This window comes from Globicephala melas, chromosome 6, assembly GCF_963455315.2.
Source record: "Globicephala melas chromosome 6, mGloMel1.2, whole genome shotgun sequence".
Classification (NCBI taxonomy): domain Eukaryota; kingdom Metazoa; phylum Chordata; class Mammalia; order Artiodactyla; family Delphinidae; genus Globicephala; species Globicephala melas.
The window spans coordinates 103,412,832-103,430,768 of NC_083319.1; the positions used below are offsets into that span (position 1 = coordinate 103,412,832).

Here is a 17,937-nt window from a genome sequence, read left to right on the forward strand (position 1 = left end):
ATGCCATTAAAGGTTGTAAAAAGTCTCTTAAGTTACAAATTTTATCACTTTAAAGTTTTTGTTTTGAAGTTTAATTTGCTTTAAAAATCTGTTTACCCAAGTTATCTTCTTTCATTTTTCTTTTTTTTTTTTTTTAGAATTTTCTTCTTATAACACTACTAGGAACCACAAACACTAATTATGTCTTATTTCAAATGTTTGATAAGTATATCGTGATTTATTTGGATCTTTAGTAAGGATGAAGAATTTGAACAGGCCATAAGATAATCATGGGGACGTGTATGTGCCCGGGGGTGTGTGTGTGTCATCCTTATCATATTTAGGCTCATTTATATTACAGATTTGGGGACAGGTTAAATATTCTAAAATATATCATTCTTTACCTAAATTATATAAATATATATAAACTAAATAGCACACAGAAAACACATATAACTTAACTGCAATATAACTGAAAAACAAGATCACAGAGGGTTCAGATGAAATACTAGGTTACAAGTTAGTAAACTTAGCAGTTTTTCTCTGTGTACACTTCATCTCTGCCAAGGGCACCCACAGGGGCAGCATAGCATGCTCTTCTGCACCAGGCAGAGCGGGGTGGCCAGGCTGGAGGAGTCCCTGCTACCTCTCTATGACAGAGTTCTACGGTACCTTTATGCACTGCTTTTTCAAATTGTGTTATACCCATTTGCTTATGAAGGGCCATTAAGAATGTGACACCTTTATAAGTGTAGTTTCAGGATTGTAACACAAAGTATAATATTAAATAAACGTGCTTGAGTCCATAGTGATATAAATGGTTGATTGAATAAATAAATAAGTGGGGAGAAGGAACGCTTGTTACAAAGGAGAATTACAAATAATATGTGGACAGATATTCCTCCGTGCAGGGACTGTAACTTAATTGTCCTTTTAAGTGTAGACTGGACTTAGTGACTCACTTCCAAAGAATAGAGTATGGCAATGGGGAAGTAGTGAAACCTGGCAGTTACTGCCTTAACCAAGTGATCAAATCTAACATCACCAGTGGAAAAGTCACGTTGGTGCTATGTATACACTCGCTTCGTCTCTGGGCTCCTAAAAACCCATGATCCCAGTCTGATCATGAGGAAAGAGCAGACATACCCAGTTCAGGGACATTCTACACAATACCTCGCCACTGCTTCTCAGAACTGTCAGGGTGAAGAAAACTAAGGAAAGTCTGAGAAATTGGTAAAGTCAGAGAGACTAAGGAAGCGTGACAGCTAATACAGTGTTATTTGGATCCTGGAACAGAAAAGAGGCATTAGTGGAAAACCTGGTGAAATCAGAGTCAAGTCTGGAGTTTAGTTAATCGTAATGTAGAATGTTAATTTCTTAGTTTTAACAAATGTACTGAGGTTGCATAAGATGCTGACATTAGAAAAAACTGGGTGAAGGGTATATGGAAACACTCTGCAACTTCTCTGTAACTCTAAACTTACTTCAGAATTAAAGCTTATTGGGCTTCCCTGGTGGCACAGTGGTTAAGAGTCCACCTGCCGATGCAGGGGACACAGGTTCGTGCCCTGGTCTGGGAAGATCCCACATGCTGCGGAGCGGCTGGGCCCGTGAGCCATGGCCACTGAGCCTGCATCGGCAGGCAGACTCTCAACAACCACTGCGCCACCAGGGAGGCCCCTGTCTTTCTCTTTATGACTTACTTCACTCTGTATGACAGACTCTAGGTCCATCCACTTCATTACAAATAGCTCAATTTCGTTTGTTTATGGCTGAGTAATATTCCATTGTATATATGTGCCACATCTTCTTTATCCATTCATCCGATGATGGACACTTAGGTTATTTCCATCTCCTGGCAAAATTAAATATTAAGCATTATATATGTATATGTTTGTATATATGTATAGACATATATGTGTTTATATGTACATAAATATACAATTTTTTCCCTTTAGGTTTAATTATTTTTGAAGGATAAGGACCTGGCTGTGACTTGATTTTAATATCAAATGGAATTTTACAAGTGCCAGTAACATAAATATGCGATTTCTGTACTGTTTTTCTGTGTATGGATGTTTTTATTCATCTGGTAGTAGGAAATTTGTTTTCTATTAAGTCAGATCACGGATTTTATTCTTGGGATACGAAATGGTGTGTTTAAATATATCTTAAAGTGTTCTTCTTCTATCAGTTTTAATCTTTTTTTTTGAGGACTTTCTTTATTTTCTCCCCAGATAAAACAATAAAATTATGGAAAATCAGTGAAAGGGACAAAAGACCAGAAGGGTATAACTTGAAAGAGGAAGATGGAAGGTATAGAGATCCTACTACAGTCACTACACTACGTGTAAGTACATTAAAAAAAAAAAAAAAGGTTCTAATTCTGATGAATTACATTTTGTATTCCTGTTATATATTATAGATAGTCAGCAGAACATCAGTAGGAATAATTACAGTCTGCTCTTTCCCAAGATTCGGTAACCAGATAGAACATTAATAACTCAAATATTAAACAGACCCTGATCTACAGAGAGGTTTCACTGTGGTCAGGGGCTGAACCAGGACTCAGCACAAGCCTGTGTTTTATACTGTGCCACCATACTCTCTTTTGCTCTCATGGTTTGATTGTCAGCTGTTAGAAGGTTAAGTTTCAAGGTTAACTTTCTTTGGAGATCAAAAAAAGTAGAAATGGACTAAATCTTTTAGTTGCAATTAAAAAAATACCAAGAATTAGATGCTTTGGGCTAATTTCCTTTTTAGCCACGTTAAATTATAAACATTTATTAGCTTTGCAAGTCTTTCAAGCAAAAGATTGAAACTGGGAAAAACTGCAAATTCTCATAGTACTGCTCTCTGTAAAAGAAGGTAAATTTTCCAGATTTTTCATTTTTCTTCCCATTTTAACACTTTAAATAAGCAGTCAAACATCAGTTGCTTTATAAAACTAAATCTGTGTAATATTATACTGTTTTATGTTCCCTCAAAAACTGGAGTAATGAAGTATTCTGGACCTTCAGTGCTTTTGTAAACAATAAACATTTTGTAATCAACGGTTTTTCATGTGTCTTGTTGACAGGTGCCGGTCTTTAGGCCCATGGATCTAATGGTTGAGGCCAGTCCACGACGAATATTTGCCAATGCTCATACATATCACATCAACTCAATTTCTATTAATAGTGATTACGAAACGTATTTATCTGCAGATGATTTGCGGATTAATCTTTGGCACCTGGAAATTACAGACAGGAGTTTTAGTATCCATTTGGTTTCTTTTTTTTGGTGTTTGGTAAAGAACGCATGTTGTGCCCATACTGGATTTATTTTCATCTCTCCTTAGTGTGTTTTGATTCTTTTTACAGTAGCTTCTTATTTTATACCATTTTTTCTTTGTGTTTAAGTGATTAAACACTGGCTGAAGTTATTTGATAAAAAGCATAACGTATCAATTTAAAAATTAGATTCTTAGAATTTTAAGGAATTCATCTGTTTGTACCTATGAAAATAGAAAATTTTTTAAATAGCTGTTTCTTGTAACAGAAACAAATATGTGGAGTATATTCTTTTTTTTTTTTTTGCAGTACGTGGGCCTCTCACTGTTGTGGCCTCTCCCGTTGCGGAGCACAGGCTCCGGACGCGCAGGCTCAGCGGCCATGGCTCATGGGCCCAGCCGCTCCGCGGCATGTGGGATCTTCCCAGACCGGGGCACAAACCCGTGTCCCCTGCATCGGCAGGCAGACTCTCAACCACTGCACCACCAGGGAAGCCCTGGAGTATTATTCTTAAAAAATGTTTTTAATTATAAAAATAAGATTGGAAAAAGAAATTCATACAAGTCATGATGCATGGCAGTATAAATACTTTCCCAAACCTCATTTTCATTGTTTATGTTATCCTCCTGAAATTTTTCTGTGCATATACAAGTGTGTGATATATCAGATATATACACACACATATACTATATACATATAAATATAGAAACGTATATATGTTTGTTTTTAATTTCTTGATAAATGTTAGTTATTATAACTGGTATTAATGTATGTCTTTTCAAATAGGTATCATTTGAAAAATTAACACACTACTATTATTCATACTCTACCAATACAGGCATACCTGTAGTGGTGGCTGCTGAAGGGTGGAGGAGCTGTGGCAACTTCTTTGAAATAAGACAACAGCGAAGTTGTTGTCTGAAGTTTGCCACGTCAGTTTTGACTCTTCCTTTCATGAATGATTTCTCTGTAGTCTGCAGTGCTGTTTGACAGCATTTCACCCACAGTAGAACTTCCCTTCAGAACTGGAGTCAGTACCCTCAAACCTTGCTGCTGCTTTATCAACTAAGTTTATGTAATGTTCTAAGCCCTTGGTTGTCCTTTCAACAATTGACTAAATTCACCATCTTGTGGGCACAGTTCATGGCACCCCAAAACAATTACAATAGTGACATCAAAGATCACAGATCACCATAACAAATGTAATAATAATGTAAAAGTCTGAAATATTGTGATAATAACCAAAATGTGACAGACACAAAGTGAGCAAATGCAGTTGGAAAAATGGCGCTGATAGACTTGCTAGATGCAGGGTTGCTACAAAACTTCAATTTATAAAAAAATGCAGTATCTGTGAAGCTCAATAAAAGCGAAGCACAATGAAATGAGGTATGTTTATAGTGTATAAAAGAGCCTGTTTTCCTATACCTTTAGCAGTCTAGTTAGTGAAAACTTCTCGTTTTGATTCGCTTCTTTCATCCTGAGTAGATTTATTTATCAACCATTTATATTTCTTTTGTTCTTTTCCATATTTTTTCGTTGGATTTGCCTATATTCTTATTGGAATTTCTTTGTTTTTAAAGCACCTTTTCGACATCAAGTAAATCAGCTCCATTGTTTGTGTGTGAACAGTTTCCCTTTTTTGCCGCCGTACAGATTTTTCCTTTTGTTTTGTTTGGAGTATACACTAAGTTCTTAATATTTAGGAAGATGGTGTGTCAGTCTTTTTCTTATGGCTTCTTTTTCTTATGGCTTATCATACTCAGAAAAAAAAGACCTCTACATGCTAAGGTGATTTAAAATTCGCCCGTGTTTTCGTCTCAGACTTTTTTTCAAGCATTAAGAGTTTTGATCCCTCTGGGATTTATACCCATGTAAGTAGTAATATGCAGTTTAGAATTAATAGTTGTGCTTAAGTCTATGAATGAATTTTAGATTTGAAAAACATAAAATTATGCTTGACCTTTTTTCTAAGTGGAAATTCCTTAATAAAATGCTGTCCAGATATTGTGGATATCAAGCCTGCCAATATGGAGGAGCTGACAGAGGTGATTACAGCAGCAGAATTCCATCCAAACAGTTGTAACACATTTGTATACAGCAGCAGTAAAGGAACTATTCGGTTATGTGACATGAGGGCATCCGCCCTCTGTGATAGGCATTCTAAACGTAAGTTTATTGCATCTTGTTTTCAAATGATAACATTTTCTGTTTGTCTTCAGACATGGTAACTACATTTACATAGGTTTACAAGTCTTAAACCTCCTGTTCCCTTTGGTAAGCTGTCTGACTCAACATGAGGGATTATAGGTTATTCTACTGGAAGAGCATAGAAGGCTGTCTTGGGGGCATGTCTGTTGAGTCCCAGTGGATGTATTTTTAATGGAATGCTATTCCTTGGGAACTTGAGTTGGGTTCTCCAGTCGTGTATTCAAGTAGAGCAGTTCCTTTCTTCCCTGCCTCCCTTCTCTCTTTTGTTCCCTCCCTTCCTTTCTTCCTTTATGTTTTGAGCTTCCTAGGAAGATTTCTTCTGAGATGAGGTTTCTTTGGCTTAAACAAGTTTGAAAAGTACCAGGTTAAAAAAATTAAAGGATTGCATTATTCTTATCTTCAAGTGGTTGAAGATTTTAAAAACTCATGAAGATTGGTACATGCTGCTTATCAAAATAATTTTACCAGGCCACTAAAAAAATAAAATGCGGGTATGAGTTGGAATGGTGAGGATGGTGTGTTTCTCATGGTGACAGTACAGGCAAAGTCAGTGAGGTATATGCAGGACCTCAGATTGGTGCACTGAAGTCAGACATCTTGAGTGGGTCTGGTTCTGCTGAATTAGCCAAATGACTCTGGAAGGTGCTGTGCTACATACGTCCTTTTGCATCTTCAACTTCAGTACTAAGTCACTCTCATTCTCTTAAGAAACTCTCAGGGAGGGTATGTTCTTACAGCCAGAGAGATGTTTTTCGGTTCTTTATTTACTCTGCCATTTTTAGCTCACTCTTAGGAAGTTGATGAATGGTGTTTTGAGTAAATGCTTTGTCCAAGCCAGAATATTTACAAATTGCCCTCAGCCCTCCTATTTTGCTTGTTTTTAGTGTTTGAAGAACCTGAAGATCCGAGTAACAGGTCTTTTTTTTCTGAAATCATCTCTTCAATTTCTGATGTAAAATTCAGCCATAGTGGTCGATATATGATGACTAGAGACTATTTGTCAGTCAAAATTTGGGACTTAAATATGGAAAACAGGCCTGTGGAAACATACCAGGTATTTGCAATTTTTTCTTTCAGTGAGTATATAACCTGTTTACTTACTTTTAAGTGTTCATAGAGAAGGATTTTGTACTATGTGTTAATCCCAGTACAGTGCAGTGCGTGTTCACCATTAGGCTTTTTCCTTCAGAGATCCATGAGTACACTGCCTTTGCTTATGTTAAATTTATATATATTTTTATAGGTTGTGTTTGTGTATTCAGTTTTAAAGTGTAAAGCTACCAATTTGGTCCGGTAATAACTTTTTTCCCCTGTTATCTACATTTAAAGTGAGGATGGAATTACGGTCTCTATCAAGGTCTGGGGGAAGAGGATTGGGGAGAATGGTCAGTCCTAGTCGAGGTGTCCTGGATGGAGTCTGGATCGTGCTAGTTGAACTAGAGCTTAGCTTTGGTGTGCCCAGTCAAGTGAACTGGCATTCTCCTTTTGGCTAATAACTGTTGTCTTAACCTAAAGGAGAAGGACTTGTGAGAACCCAGCAGACAGCTTTAGGAGCTGCCTTTCTGTTGTAGGATGTCAGTTTGGATTCTCTTCTTGTCAGCCAAGCCACTACCGTGGATCCCTTTCTTCTGGAGAAGAGAATGAAGATGTGCACAGCTGGGAACAGGGTTGGGGGGCCAGTAGAAACCTGTGTTATGCCCTAAGCTGCAGTGTAGAAAACATTTAACACTGCTTTAGGAACACAGAATTTATAAATGGTACCTTCTTTACATTGTATGTTCTCAGTAAAATTAGAAGGATGTTTCTCAAACTTTTTAATCCTCTTTGACAAACATGAACCACTTAAGAGTCTCCTTAATGGTATTTGAAATTTCAAAATAAATGCTACATTGAAACAAGAAAGGGATACAATACTGCTTTGTTTTTAAATTACATTTGTGTAACTGCCGAGATTCTGATCTATCTCCTAGTGATCCGCACCACCATCAGTGTCACCACCACCACCCCATTCCCACTGAGAATAATTGGTCTGAACCTTAACTTCATTCTCTTACATTGTTTGGTGAGAAACCCTGTATGTGCACTCTAAAACTTGGCTGAATTATCATGATTTACCTGTTTTACCTGATTTGCAGTTTTCTACCTATGCTGTACTAGATTAGTGATTGGGAGTAGAGTCACATCATGCTCAAATGTAGCATATGCAGATTCAGCTATTATTGAATATGTGTAATTGAAATGGACAGTTAAAATGACTTTAGGTTGTTTCATAGAGAATTCTAAGCATTGAGAAGGTACCTACTCTTTAAAATATTTATTTATTTATTTATGGCTGCATTGGGTCTTCGTTGCTGCACGTGGGTTTTCTCTAGTTGGCGGCGAGAGGGGGCTACTCTTTGTTGCGATGCGTGGGCTTCTCATTGCGGTGGCTTCTCTTGTTGCGGAGCATGGGCTCTAGGCGTGCGGGCTTCAGTAGTTGTGGCACGTGGGCTCCGTAGTTGTGGCTTGTGGGCTCTAGAGTGCAGGCTCAGTAGTTGTGGCTCATGGGCTTAGTTGCTCCGCGGCATGTGGGATCTTCCTGGACCAGGGCTTGAACCCGTGTCCCCTGCATTGGCAGGCGGATTCTTAACCACTGTGCCATCAGGGAAGTCCCAATGTACCTACTCTTTTCTATCATTACTTCTTTTTAAGGTTCCCTTTAAGTAAAAAAGAATAGTGAGACAGAAACTTGTTCTTTTTCCTTATGATCACAACAAATACTTTGGAACTGTCCTTTGTAATTTAGTAATATTAATATAGAATTGTATCATTTCTCAGAATACTTTTTATGTAACTAATTTATTTTCTAGTTGATCCCTTTGTGAAATACTAGTGAGTAAACATAGAATTATACTTCAAAAAACAGAGCTACATTTTCATTATCTTTGGATATTGTATAAGTAATAACAAGTATATCAAATATTTCCATAACACATACCTGGAATAACCATATAATTTATCACCAAACTAGGGCAGGGTCATGCAATGCATAACGTATGCACTTAATAAGGTATTGTAGGCTTCAGTTATTTATGCCCCAAAAATGGTAGTGAAAAAGGAAGTAAAGCCACAGTATTGCATGTTTTTTATCAACAATTAATGGGCTGAAAATCAAGTGTTAGCAAATTCAAATATTGCTATAATATTCTTTAATTAGTCTCTTATCTGTGCCAGTTTTAAATGTTTTCTGGCCTAAATATTTCAGTCAAGCTTGTAAAGAGTACATGTGCTATGCCCAGAAGGGTATTTTTCTCTATTGTATGAGAGGAAAATGTGTGTTCATGGAAGGCGGATCAGATGTCTGTGAAAGGATAAAATACCTTTACTGTTTCTCAGAGAACTGAGTTTTTTTGTTTGTTTGTTTTGAGAATTGAGTTTTAATGAGACTAAAAGGTATGTATGTATACATGTTTGTATATGCCTTAAAAATATATAGATTTGTTAAACCATTTTCTAATTTCAAGAGCAGCAGATCTTAAGGTGTAAGCTAAGTATACATATATATTTATTTTTTCCCCAGGTGCATGAATACCTCAGAAGTAAACTTTGTTCACTATATGAAAATGACTGCATATTTGACAAATTTGAATGTTGTTGGAATGGATCTGACAGGTAAATTGATTTTAATTTGAACTGAACCCCTTATTCAAATTGAATTTCATTAGAGGAGAGAAATTTACTATTTCACTCCTAGTATGGTTGCTACATTTACTAACGGCCAACCTGTCTTTAAACTGACATAAATTACATTTACCAACTTCATTTTCCCTAGGGTTTCCTTGAAATAAATTTAGTAATCTTACAGCAGTATTGGCAGATAAAAATTAAACATTATGTTTCACTAGTAAATGTGAAAGTATCCCCAAAAATTCTAGATATAATATATTACGATATAAATTTTAAACTTTACCTTTTATGAACCAGATCAATCACATTTTTGACATGCCAGTGGTTAAAATGGTGAAATTTCAGTTTGGTTGTTACTTTGCTATTAAATTGTTTTTAGAAATATTTAGGCAGTAGATACTTCATTTGCAGCGTTACACACTGGTTTTTCCAGGTACTACATTAATACCTCATAGAAGAGAAGAGGTAATTACCATGTATTATTTTAACCATATTACCATGAGTAATTAAGCTTTTTATAATCCACAACTTCATCAAAATGTGTACCATTATTTCGAAGGATAAATAAGTCTTAATCATTCCGTTTTTAAATGTCAGTATTTATTTATTATGTTCCAATAGAACAGACAATAGTAAAAGAAAACATAATTCTGGAATTATTAACTTGCTTTCAAGGTACTCATTAATGAGTATTCAGCAATAGTTTTATTGCTGAAGCTTAATAAGAGTCAGGTTTCATGGTGCTTTTGAATATAATAGAACTTGGATAATTTATCTTTTGTCTGATTCTTAAAATTGTTTTTATCTGATTATAATATGAGGCCCTGTAGGCTGGCCACAGCACACCTGGAGTAGGAGCAAGCAGGCTTCGAATCTGAATGCCACTGCTCACCCGAGGCGTCAAGGAGACAGGAAAGGGAAGGCGACACTGGTGGAGCAGGATATGGTGCAGTGCTACGGCCAGCTCGTCCTCATAGTGTTTAAACGAAAAATTGTTTATTTCCCTTAACATAAAAAAATTTTTTTTGAAAGACTCTCCTATATAATGACAGTATAGGCATCTAAAGCAGAAAAATTTGCATTGATGCAGTACTGCTGTCTAATCCACAGATCCCCATAAATAACACGAGTTCTCTCAATGATGTCCTTTCTAGCAGAGAAAAAAAATCTGGTATCCAGTCCAAAAGTATATGTTTCATTTAATTTTCACATCTCATTAGTCTCCTTTAATCTGGAAAAGTTCTTCATTCTTCCCTTGTCTTTCATGACCTTGCTTTTTTGAAAACCACAGGCAATTTATTTTGTAGAATTTTCCTTAATTTGAGTGTTGTCTAATATTCTCTCGTGTTTAGATTCCAGTTACACATTTTTGGCAAGAATACCACAGAAATGCTGGCTAACAACACCTTTTAAAATAGCATAGACTAGGTGCCCTAATCCATTAAAACCTCACAAGTTCAGCTAACATGGGGATGCCAGTCTAAACTACAGAAATTATTTTAAAAGAAATACAGTTTTATTACCTTCAGGAATATGCACCGACCTGAGTTTGGTTAAAATGTTGTGAAGTGTCCTTCGGGAGAATTGACATTAATGAATAGGTCATGATCATTTGTATTTAATATGTGACCCTGTATAATATATAATATTTGTAAGTATTCAGAGATGTTTTCAAGCATTACCTTAAACAGTTCCCGGTGTCCTATAATCTTATTTACAATAATAATTTAAACCATGTGGGAAGGATGTAAGTAATTTATTAATGGTTTCAAACATGTGAAGTTTTGCTCATTGGGCTGCTTAGCAGATGTTGAGCCGTGATGGATGGCGAGTAGGACTGACAGAGAAATCGTCTTAGGGTTAATAGGCAAGAATGTGGTGCCCCTGTAAAATGATACTATTAAAAATATTTGTCAAAAAATGCTTAAAATGTATTTAGTGTTATAGGTTAAACAATTTTCTGTTAATAATAGTTGTATATGCTACTTTCTTTATATACTCTGAAGCAGATTTCTTATAAGCATACATAAGATGTTATTGTCTGAACCAGACAGTGTCCTGGGGACATAAATAGCTTATAATGTAAATCATAAAATAAAGCATTGGTTTCTTACAGAAAGCTGTATACCATTGTTTTGGTTTTTTTGTTGTTGGTTGGTAGAAGCTGGCTGGTCTAGTTGGTTGCATAGACTGAAGTTGCAAAAATATTCAACTGATAATTCAGTACTACTTACAAGCTTTACTTGAGGATGCTTTCAACTTTGCTGACAGTTTTGGTAGTCATGAAAAGGAGTCATTAATAGAAAATCAAGTTTACTAATACTATATTCCTAGTTTATTCCAGTGATTGTTCCCTGGGTTGGTGTCAGCCGCCCCCTCCTTAAATCCAAATCTGCTTGAAGTAGCTCTTTCTTTGGAGTACTAGGCAAGGTTTCACCATTGAAAACTAATGTTCATTATTTGACTGAGTGCTCTGTCTACTTTTACAGTGTTGTCATGACTGGATCTTACAATAATTTCTTCAGAATGTTTGACCGGAACACAAAGCGAGACATAACCCTAGAAGCATCACGGGAAAACAGTAAACCTCGCACAGTTCTGAAGCCACGCAAAGTGTGTGCAAGTGGCAAGCGAAAGAAAGATGAAATAAGCGTTGACAGCCTAGACTTCAACAAGAAAATACTTCATACAGCCTGGCACCCCAAGGAAAATATCATTGCTGTAGCTACTACAAACAATCTGTATATATTTCAAGACAAAGTGAATTAGGGTTGGCATTCCTAGCAGAAGAGCCCACTTCCTGCTTAGTTGAGATAGTTGAATCTAGCATTCATACTTAAAAAAGAGAGGTCCATTGTGGCGCCCCTTTTCCAGTGTTTGACAATGTGCCATTCGACAACACATTTTTAATAGCTACATGGAGAAAGCTCTGTGGATTCCTCACTGTGGTGTTCTCCATGTCTGCTAGCCATTTAGGTAAGGGTAGGGCACTTTTAATTTAAATGACTTCTTGCACCATCTTGCCTAATGGACTAGATTGGACTGTATCAACATTGATTTACTCCACTTTTTATGCCTTCCATTGTGATGACGTCAAACACAAGTGAAAGCCTTCAGTCATGCTTATGGGATTTAATTGTGTATCCTCATTACTGTATCATTTGTGGGGTACACCCCTCCCCCCTTTTTTAAATTAAATACAGCTCATTCTTACTGCGGCTTGTAGCATTCCTCCTCTTCTGGCCTCCTGGACTCTTCCCCTTCATCTCTCTTACCCTTGCCCCTCCACCCAGTCTTGGTGGTGGTATAAAAAAGGAAAGAACGAAAGCACACAAAACGAGTCAGTTTGGGGTCAGTGGTAAAGGGGGTATATGTTGCGAACAAATGTTTTAATAACAGTTGGCTGTAATCACTCCTTGCCATGTCTGGCACTGAAAATAAGGAAAAAAAAAAACTACTACTGAATAAACGTGACAAAGAATGGAGAATCTGGTTTTCTTTTTCTTTTTAATCTACCCCTTTAAGCCAATATTTTGTGTCATAGCTTTGGGTGCAGTGAAATGAAATGAGGTTCCATTGTTTTATGGGTATTTTTGTTAATTATTTTTAACAAGTGTTCTTTTACATGGAGGAGAGGTATTGGTTCTGTATGAACATGTTTTGACTATATATTGATATTACTAAGGATATCATGATCTATACATGCTACTAGATTTTTTTTTTTTTACTGTAGTTATAAGGGTATTGGATACATTGTATCTACACTTAATTCATTATCTGTTAATGAAACTGTTGTAAATGGGAACCAAATTTGTAGAACTTCATTTTTAAAGACTTTACAGTGCTTAATTTCATTTTTGTGTTACTAAATCAAAGTCTTAAAGTTTTTAAACGTTAAAACTTTTTTTATCAGTCATAAAACTATAACATAAAACTATCCTCAAGTGATTTACATAGATAAAATGGACACTGCACTAAATTTTTCTTTTTGTATTTTACTGCTATCAAATCTGAATGAAATGTACTTTGTCATAGATGTTTTTCTTTTATTTTTGGTTTTCCAAAGCTATTAATGTTAAAGACAAACTTTAAAGGTACAGTGTTCCAAAAGTGCTTAATGGATTCCAACAGCTGCCTCAAATAAAAATTTAGTAATATGTATATGACTACATTTTCCCTAAATGGTGATACCTTATCCAAAGATGAAGAGTACCCCTATTTTTAATAGGTAGAATGAACCTTTGTGTCAATCTTGCAGAAGCTTTAATGGAGAAAGAATGACCTTTATTTTTCAAAGATAAATGAGTAGGCATTTATATTAGAGAATGGTAGTATGTTTTGGTTGAGCAGTAATATACAACCTTGAATTTTAGAGGACTCTGAGTGCTTCTTATTATTTGTCCACTACCTTATTGTTCTCTTCTCACCAATGAAAAATGATTAAAGAATTCCACCGTAATTCCCTCTACACTTATACAGATACTATGTCTTGTAAGTCAACATTTTTAGCACACAGGAGAAATTATATGTAATAAAATTACTGTATCTTTTGGACTGAACAAATTTGAATTTGTGTTTAAACACTTTGATTATACGTCTGATAATTCTTAAAATAATGGCACTTTTACTAATTTATTTGGGGATCTTGGGTACATTCATAACTTGTGTTTTTCTTCATGCTTGACTTGGAAGTGGGCTATTCCCCTGCCATGAGCAGATCAGGCAGTTTTCCAGAAGATCTTCTTGGGAGATTGCTTCCCTAAAGTTTGGGTGTAGGTATTAAAATAACACCATCAAACAGCTCTTGGAAATTGTTCTTTCATTTAGCAGTAGCTATGACGATTCTCATCCATGACACTAAGGGTTAGTTTTATATATTTAAGAGAGAAACATTGCTTAAATTAAAATGCCTCTATAAAGGAATGCTATTATAAATTATTATAACAATATTCTCAAGTATCAATTTTTAATTTCTTTGGTGTAGCAAACTATAAGCCCAGCCACTCATGGTCGTGGTTAATCTTTTATAGAATACACTTAGTCTTGTCAAGTTGCTTGTATTCTCCTATTCTCTTGACACCTACAAATATATACATATTCTATCCCTCTGTCTTAACCTTTTTGAAAAGTTATGGTAGGAAAAAAACCTTTCATTCTGTTAATCTCTTGATCTTGATTTAGTGGCTGGGCAATAGTTATATAAATCTGTATCTGTATAAACTCATGTTTATATAACTTAACTACTGGATATTAAGCTTTCTTCTGTGAAGCCCTGAGACTTTGGAATAGAAAAGTACATTCACACACTCTTTTTCCTTTCAAATTAAGTGAGGATTTAAAAAACAACCTTCAATGTGAGGATTATTCTGTTCACAGACATTCCTAAGGAAAACTAAAAATAATAAAACTGAGGTTCTTTTAGTTTGTAACAGTATTTATACAAGTAACATGTTGGTTCTTGGAAAATTATTTGTGAAAGCTAAACAGTTACTGATAGAAGTATTTTAGTGAAATTTAAACCATTACCTTGTTGGGGAACACTGCTTCAGCATCTTCTTTCTACCGCATAAAAATTCAAGGGGGGATAGTAATGTGCACTTCTGGAAGAACAAAGCCAAGCCCAACCCCCACCCCTAAAAAAGAAAGAAAAGACAGGTTTATGCTAGGTAATAAAGAATCGAGTCAATTTTACTGTAGTATTTGAGAGCATTACTATTTTAGATACTTATCTGTTCAGACGGTTGATAATTAAAGCTTTGTGTGTGTGTAAGAGAGACACCATGGTTAAAAGAGGTTTTTTACACACCCCTCCTCTCCAGAAAGCCTTGGAAACTTGTTCCGCTTCATCTTGTAACTGTGCATATAAGGTCAAGACATTATGTCTCACTCTTTGGTGTTAATCAAAAGCTTAGAGAATTTACAAAGTCTTGAGGTTCTCAGATGCTGGTTTTAAGTGTAATGATAAATTGAGTTTTGTCTCCTTGACATGTTATTGCATAATGGTATTGAACTTTGTGACCTACTGTGTAAGAAATGAACGCCCACCTTGCAGGCTTAAAGTTAATAATACGTATGAAAAGGCCCACCTTAGCACCTACCTATAAAAAGGAAGGCACTACAAAATTTAGTTTCCTGCAAAAGGAGCAATTTGGCAAACAAAAATAATTAAACTGGCCTAAAGGGAGAAAGCTAGTATTTATTTACCTTTTAAAAATGTTCTGCACTTACATGAACAGCAGCCAGTTATTTGAGGACTTTCCCACTAGGGGACACCAGTTAAGCCTTGACCAACACAATTTTTGTATTTTTGAGAATGCATAAATGAGATTCTGTTTCTATATTGAAAGAGCTTCATTATTAAAAACCAAATTTGGGAACCAGATAAAGGGAAAGTCCGAAGTGTATTTATGCCCAAATAAAACCGCTATTCAACATGATCCTGGAGTGAGTGATGGAGGGGGAACCCAAATATCAACTATGCTGTCATGGTCATACCTTACGGGAGAAGTAGCAAAAATGAAACTGGAAGAGAATTATGAACTGCCCTTTCAGTCATAGATAACTCAGTCTGCCCCCTTCCCCTTGCAAAATCAGATCCTTATGTACCATGTTCACTTTCTCCTTAACAAGGAGACCAGGACTTTCATGTTGCACGCTTATGCTGATTTAACTCTGGAATGTCTAAATTCCTTTAAAAAAAAGTAACTTCTGCCTTCTGAATACATGTTCTTCAGATAGACCAAAAAAAGAAAAAATACCCCAGCAGTTAATCATGCAGAGAAAACTCCCATTCACATTTGTATGAATTCTTTTGTTCTCTCTCTTCTGGGCATACTTTAAGCCAGATTTCCCCTCTGAATAGCCTCATAATCTGTGGCTGATCCTTTATTTATTTAACTAGTGCCTGTTACCAAGATTGATGTTTATTTTCATTTTTGCAAGTGGAAATATTGGAATAGTGACCATACATACCAGCCTTGGTGTGTAAGATTTTTAGGATACACTCCTAGAACTGTAATTACTGTATTAAAGGATATGGGTGTATTTAAGATTTGGTACATATTGTCAAATTTCTGTTCCAAAAATGGAAGTTCCATCACAAATACACCCCTATCTTCACACTCTCAATAATGGACAAAAACCTCGTGTTTTATCTTGGTCAATCAGAAAAAGTCAAAAATGGTAACCCAATTTGTGTTTACATGTTTCTAGTCAGATATTATTTTCTATAATCTGGATACCAGACTTTATCACATATGCTTTATAAATATTTTCTCCCAGTATGAGGTTTGTCTTTGCACAGAGCTTTTTGAAGAGCAGAAATTCTTAATTTTCACAGAAGTCCACTTTTTCAACTTTTTCTTTAATGGGTTATGCTTTTGGTGTCATATCTAAGAAATCTGCCTAACTTAAGGTGACAAAATTTTTAATATTTTTAGAAGTTTAATAGTTTTCAGTTTTTATATTTACGTCTGATTGATTTGAGTTGGTTTTTGTATATGTTTACATATAAAAATTATATATGTACCATATATAGATTGAGGTTCATTTTTCTTTGCACCTTTGTTGAAAATCAGTTGACACAGCATTAGCCTATTTCTGAACTATTCCATTAGTTTATACGTCTGAGCTTTCACCCATACTACACTGCGTGATCACTGTAGCTTTGCATAAGTAATGCAACTATGTTCTTTTTGAAAACTGCTTTGCTAATTTTAGTTCCTTTGCCTTGCTATGTACATTTTAGAATCAGCCTGCTGACAAGAACAAAACCACCTGCTTGGATTTTGATAATGATTGCATTGAATCCATAGACCAGTTCAGGGAGAGTGGACCTCTTAATATTCGTCCTCCAATCCATGAATGCAGCATGTTGCTCCATTTATATAGGTCTTTGATTTCTTTTATCAGTGTTTTTAGATTTTAGCATACAGATCTTGCACATATATTGTTAGTACTTTATGGGTTTTTTTGTGTGTGCTTTTGTAAATGGTACTTTAAAAATTTTCAATTTCCAAAATGTTCATTGCTAATATCTAGATATACGATTGATTTTTGTATTTTGACCTTGTATCCTGACACCTTGCCAGATTCACTTATGTAGATTTTTTAAAAGTTTTCTACGTAGTCATGTCTGCAGATTATTATTTATAATAAATGTTTTATTTTTTTCCAGTCTTTCCAGTTTTCCTTTCCAACGCCTTTTCTTTCTTTTTCTTGTCTTGCTGCACTGGTTAGACCTTCCAGTATGATGGTGAAAGGAGTGGTGATATCAGACACATCCTTGCCTTGTCACCAGTATTAGGGGGCAAGCATGCAGTCTTTTACCATTAAGTGTATCAGGTGTAGATTTTTGTAGATGGTCTTTATCAGGTTGAGGAAATTCCCTTTTACTCCTAGTTTTCTGAGAGTTCTTAATTATGAATGGATGTTGGATTTTGTCAGATGTTTTTTCTGCATCTATTAAAATGATCATTCTTCGTAAGGTTGACATGGTGAATTACACTGATTTTTAATTGTGGAACCAGTATTTTTGCTTCAAGTTTCATGAGAGATATTGATCTCTAGTTTCCTTACTTTTTAATGTCATTGGTCAGTGTAATGCCTCATAAAATGTTTCTCTCCTCACCTATATTATTGAAGATTGTAGATAGAATTCATATAATTTCTTCCTTAAATGTTGGGTAGAATTCACCAGTGATGCCACTTGGGCCTTCTTATTGAAAGGTTGTTATCTGAAGTCAATTGTTTTGAAGACATAAAATTACACAAATTATCTATCATTTCTTAAATGAGTTTTGGCAGTTTG

The 17,937-nt window shown here is 35.5% G+C and overlaps 1 protein-coding gene across 1 annotated transcript in view; it reads left to right on the forward strand.

Moving 5' to 3' along the window:
* PPP2R2A (protein phosphatase 2 regulatory subunit Balpha) overlaps window positions 1-17,306 on the forward strand; it is an 88,622-nt gene extending 71,316 nt beyond the window's left edge. Inside the window, exons 5-10 of the mRNA XM_030879070.3 lie at window positions 2,217-2,329; window positions 3,059-3,236; window positions 5,256-5,420; window positions 6,347-6,516; window positions 9,022-9,113; window positions 11,618-17,306. Coding sequence (XP_030734930.2) covers window positions 2,217-2,329; window positions 3,059-3,236; window positions 5,256-5,420; window positions 6,347-6,516; window positions 9,022-9,113; window positions 11,618-11,897 — 998 coding nt within the window. The 3' untranslated portion in view covers window positions 11,898-17,306. The remainder of the gene's footprint in view (window positions 1-2,216; window positions 2,330-3,058; window positions 3,237-5,255; window positions 5,421-6,346; window positions 6,517-9,021; window positions 9,114-11,617) is intronic.
* Window positions 17,307-17,937: the final 631 nt, after the last annotated feature.